At 34.2% G+C, this 6,000-nt stretch overlaps 1 protein-coding gene across 1 annotated transcript; it reads left to right on the forward strand.

Moving 5' to 3' along the window:
• Positions 1-3,575: 3,575 nt before the first annotated feature.
• LOC128132807 (uncharacterized) lies at positions 3,576-4,425 on the forward strand (the record flags this gene model as incomplete). The annotated part of the gene is made up of 3 exons (XM_052769784.1): positions 3,576-3,840; positions 3,988-4,213; positions 4,401-4,425. Coding segments are annotated over 3 exons (516 nt in total), but the record flags the coding sequence as incomplete, so codon positions are not given.
• Between the last annotated feature and the right edge of the window lie 1,575 nt (positions 4,426-6,000).

Below are 6,000 nucleotides of genomic sequence, written 5' to 3' on the forward strand. Positions count from 1 at the left end.
TAATACACTTCATCTGAGAACGACAAGGAAGATTTGATGAATTCAATCAGACGGTCAATTGTTCACTTCTCGAGGTGTGTTACAATCTCTATCTTTTATTAGTTTTGTTTGTAGATTTTGGTATGATGCTCGTTTCTTCAATCCCTTAGAGACATGGCTTTTAACATGTCATCATCATAAGTGGATCTGGATCAGTAAACAATAGAGTACATGAAATTGAAATTGAAATTGGTATTATCAAGCTGAATGGATATCGATTTAGACATACTAGGTTCTATGGTTCCGGTTCTTAAATCAGAATATCCCAACAACTCGTAAATTATATAGACAAAAGAAATATCACCTTTAAAGGATTCCCGAAAAGCCTGTCAAACGAAACCAACAATTACTTTTTTAATCTCAACACTTGTGAAACACCATGTAACAAACAGATGCAATCCACATTAATTCTTTGGACGAGATACAAAAAAAAGTAAGAAGCATAGGGTAAGGTAACCATCAATCCCTGATTCTGAAATCTTTATGTTGTTGAGATGTATTATGGATATAGTTTGAGAAGCATCACAAAATTTTCTCGTTTTTAGCAGATGCCCCTGTTTCATATGTGGGGGGAAAATTGCTATGGTTCTAAGAAAAGGCATGATATTTACACAGAATGACTAAAAACTGTGATATTGTATGGGCCTTAAAAAGTGACAATAAAAGGTGTTACCTTCCCCAAAATCAAGGGTATCAAAAGTGTGATTATAAGTCTTCTGAACAATTGCTCAGTTGGAACAGATGCCCCAAGTCCAGAACAGATGCAGCCACTAATCACATGAAAACTCAGATTGATTATTTTCTCTAATATGCAAGATTAGAGACAAGAATCACTTCTAAATGTAGTGAACTTTTGTTTTTAAATGTTTTTAGAGAAGCAGGTAACATCAAGTGTAGATAGTCAAGTATTTTGTCAATTACTAGAAATGCATTAGGAAAAGAGCATATGTAGGTGAAAATGATGGTCACAGGTGATAGGATTCTGTTGGAGATTGTGGTTCAAGGGGATCTCTAGCACTGTGAGATGAGGAATGAGTTTATTTGGTGTAATGGTTTATCAAAAATAAAGCGTATGCATCCTTTGAATAAATTAATTGCATTCTAAAGATAGATGATGAAGGGCATAACTGTCAATTTACTTTAAAAATCCATGGATGTATAAAAAGATGTGGAATTATCAGCTCCCCTTATATATATATATATATATATATATATATATATATATATATATTAATATTAGAATTTCTTTTTATCATAGCATTGTAAATAATAAATATACAATCTTTTTATGTACAGACATTCCAGGTCTTGTCTGAGTACCTCCAACTTCTGGATAGCTTACCAGTGCTATCAGCTATACAAGAGATGAGTCGTGGTGTGGAGGTAAGATTACTAAGATACCCTTCATATACATTCATCATTATCCTATATTACTTTGCCAGCTGGACATATACGTGTACATCATCTGTACTGATACAGTCATCACAAACGTACGTTACAGATATGGCTGGGAAGAACTCTACAGAAGTTGGACTCACTTTTATTGGGTAGGATGTTGAACACAATAGGGGAGGATGTTGAAGACAACCCTATGGCTGTTGAAGTTGATAAATCTGATATTTCTGGTCTTACATGGATGAAAGTTCCATGGACTAATCAGCTTGCTGTTAGAATAAAAGATGGTTTGAAGTACAAGTTCATTGGTTTTCGTGATCAGGTAGCTTTTCATGGTGATTCATGCATGTATCTTTATTACATATCAAACATCTTTTTCCTTATCATAGTTTTCTATTTTATTATATTACAGGATGTTATTAGCCTGACCAACTTTATCCAGAACTCCTGTGGGTTAACAACAGAAAAGAAACAGCTTTCTATTAGTGGGAAAAACTGGGGAGAAGTTGATTTAAATGGTTGAGACCTTTATCCTTATCTTGTTTTGTAAAATCTCCAAATTAGTATATTGTGGAGCAACACACATTTAGTAATATTGAGATGTAAATGAAACTAGTTAACATGTTATTCATACTATATGTAGTGTTACTGTGATAAGATCTGGAACAAATGATGGAAAACCTTCTGGTGTGGTAAAAATTGTGGATTTTGGCGAAGTTATTGAAGATAAGAACAATAATGTGGTGGAACCCGTAAAAGGTATTGTTGTTGTTATTTATTAACCATGAATAACATTTATTTGATTATATAATTTATTGTTACATTTTCTTTATAGGTAAAAAGAAAAAAACTGTGAAGTAAGAACAAACGGAAAGAAAGAAGCTGATTCCGATTCTTCAAGTTCATCTGCTGGTGGTAACAGGAGGAAGAAGAGATCAACAAAGAAAGAAGTCAAACAGCGTAAGAACAGACGGAAAGAAAAGAGACGGTTGTCTGGCAAAAGATCAAAAAGAAGGTCCAAATAGTTGCTTTTGATATATATATATATATATATATATATATATATATATATATATATATATATATATATATATATATATATATATATATATATATATATAACTTAAATCTCTTTTCATATAATATTGTATTTGTAACTTGTAAAAGTGGACTTACTTTAGGAGCTTTGGGAGTTCAAATGAAACAGAAAGTGGAAGTAGCAGTTCTGATGATGGAAAAGCAAATTGACGTGTTGCAAAGGCCAAAAATAGACCTCCAAGTACTTCTGCTGTACTTTTTTCCCTTCTTTTTAAGGGCATATTGCAAGAAATTACAACATACTATACTCTTTCTACCAATATAGGCATTGTACTGTATTTTTACCCATAATAACAATATAGCAATGTTGGATTTTAATCTTGATAGCTTGTTTTTAGTAGCAACAAACTTATATTTTCTTTACAGATAGTAGTATTATGTAGTAGATAACTTAAAATGCTTGTATATATATGTAGAAAATGCAACATTGCCATTTTGGGTAAAAATCAAGTACATTGCTATTATGGTAGGTATAACTTATAAGTGTTATTATAAGTAAAAAATAATAATCAAATACATTGCTATTATTGGTAAGGAGACGTACGTATGTAAGTAGGTTGCTGCTATGGGTAAAAAATAAAGTACAAAGCAAATTTCAGTTTTCCTTACTCAACTGTTAGTGAGATAGATGCTTAGAAATCTTGTTATGTAATATGTAGTGAGGAAAAGTTTACCAGATCTGTCACGAAAGGAACCTGAATCAAAGGTGAAAATTAAGGATCAAAATTCAAAGAAAACAACCTTAGAAGAGCAAGAACTTGTTAAAAATGGGGTTGTGAAGGACAAGGAGAAGGAAAAAGAGCTTCAATTACTTACTGCATAACCTACATTCTGAGTTGCATCACCAAGCATTCACCTCAGTACAGAATTCTAATGGTGTGGCGTATATTGGGAGGGATTGCCACCTCTCTCCTCTTTTCAGCCTTTGAATCATGGCTTGTTGCTGAACACAACAAGGTGAGATATAATATTACATTTCTAAATACACCCTTTATATTGTGTATGGTTCTAATGCTCTTGTTTTGATGCATCTATAGAGAGGTTTTGAGCAACAATGGCTATCAATTACGTTCTCTAAGGCAATATTTCTTGGGAATGGACTGGTTGCCATTTTAGCTGGTTTATTTGGAAATCTTTTAGTTGGTTCATTGGCCATGGGACCTGTTGCTCCATTTGATGCAGCTTCAATCTTTCTTGCCATTGGAATGGCCATCATCATATCATCATGGACTAAAAATTATGGTGACTCATCAGAAAGCAAAGATCTAATGACCCAATTCAGGGGTGCTGCTGTTGCAATTGCATCAGGTCTCTCTCTCCCCCCTCTCTCTCTCTCATACATATACAGGAGAAGCATGAAGAATCCAAAGTGGCAATCTTGTAATTATGCATACATATCATTCTGCCTTCTAAATTTGGACCTAATAGTTTTTTTTTTTTTTTGTGTAAAAACAGATGAAAAGATAGCATTATTGGGTGCAATACAATCTTTATTCGAGGGTTCAATGTACACTTTTGTGTTTCTATGGACACCTGCTTTAAGCCTAAATGGTGAAGACATTCCACATGGTTTCATTTTTGCTACTTTCATGTTATCTTCCATGTTAGGAAGCTATTTAGCTTCTCGGTTATTAGCACACACACTAACATACATTGATATTGTGTTGTGTTGTGTGTGTGTGTATATATATATATATATATATATATATATATATATATATATATATATATATATATATATAAATGTATAAAATCAAGATTCACTTTCCACTCGGACAAAAATACTCTTCCGGATTGTTCCAAATTATTATGACCATTTTGCCCTCATAGGAATTTTGACATTAACATACATGCGCACATTTTTTTAGTGTAGATTTTGTCGAAGAGAAATGACAACAAAGAAGATAAGTGTCTCTTGTTGTTTGTATATATACACTTTTTCTTCTTGTTTAATAACTTAAAAACTATATGAATGTGAAAATTGAAGGTTCACACACTGTTAAAAGGATTGGAAAAGATAATTGCAAGTGCAGATATTCCAATGTTCGTCTGTGGTGACTTCAATTCAGTTCCAAGAAGGTATGTGTCATTTCTGCTACATTTGTTATGTGTGTTGTGTGGCCAACAAACATCTGTTTTCATTACTTTGGTGTATGTAATTATTGATCCACAGTAAGTCCATGGATTTATTGTGTTTTTGGATTGTCCTATAGGTAGCATCTCAGCTTCTGATTAATTTGGTGTACTATTTTGGCAGGTTGATCTCTAGGGCCTGCTAGAAGGATTGGATATTACAGTTAAGCATCTATCTAAGACTTCACAGCAAGGACTTGATGAATATAATTTAGCAATGTTTTACTTGATTTGGACATGCATAAGACTCAAGCAAAAGCAAGACTCATACTTTGGCATGGCTAGAAGCTTTGGAGGAAACAAAACTCAAGCAAAAGCAAACACCTAGAGAGTTGTTAGCACATAGTAAGCTAGATAATGCGATTGTATATAAATTCTACTTCTCTTGAGTTCATTTATTTTATTACAATTACTCAATATTGGAATAATTATTTGTATTTGACATATTAGTGAAATGAATTATCTTTGTTACTTATGGTATTTTATTTTGTATTATGAGATTTTTAATGTATTATTTAATTTGAAAATTAGTAAATCAATAATATAATATTTTTTTTTAAAACATTTAGAATTATGATACGCAAAAATGTGTGTCATCTTCATTTATGACATGGCCTTTCTTGACAGGGGCTTTCTTGATACGCATTGCGTGTCATTAACACGCGCGTCGTAAGGTTACGACACGCGAATGCGTGTCGTCTTCCTTTATGACGGGGCCTTCCTTGATACGCATTGCGTGTCGTAAACGCGCGTCGTAAATGCGCGTCATAAATGCGCGTCGTAATTGCGTGTCGTCTATAGACGACGCGCAAAAGCGCGTCGTCTCTCTTTATGACAGGGCCTTCCTTGACACGCATTTGCGCGTCGTCTGAGCGTTTTACGACGCGCAATGAGCGTCGTAAAAGGCCTTTTTTCTAGTAGTGGACGATCGACATACCTTTGCATCTTTTGCAGGTGCACGGTTAGAGATTCTCCATGACCCATTTTAGCGGAGATCGTGTTAGTGAAGATCTCGTAACGTTCCTGCCTCGCGTTCTGGTGGTATCTCTCCAACAAGTCTTGGTGCATTTCATACGGATACATGTCCTCATAGGAATTTTGGAATTCGGTGTTCATTGTGGCTATCATGATGCAATGAACCTTCGTTGCATCATGTTCATGAGTCTCAAAAGCAGTCATTTCAGTCGGAGTAGCGATTTCTGGGTTGATTTTCTCGAGCTTCTCATCGAGGACATACTCCTTGTCCTCGTAGCGAGCAGTCGTGCGAATGTATCTTATCCATTCACTAAAGTTCGTCCCATCGAAAGTCACCTTTTGGCAAAGGCTCATCAATGT

The sequence above is a fragment of the Lactuca sativa genome, chromosome 3, assembly GCF_002870075.4.
Source record: "Lactuca sativa cultivar Salinas chromosome 3, Lsat_Salinas_v11, whole genome shotgun sequence".
Taxonomy (NCBI): domain Eukaryota; kingdom Viridiplantae; phylum Streptophyta; class Magnoliopsida; order Asterales; family Asteraceae; genus Lactuca; species Lactuca sativa.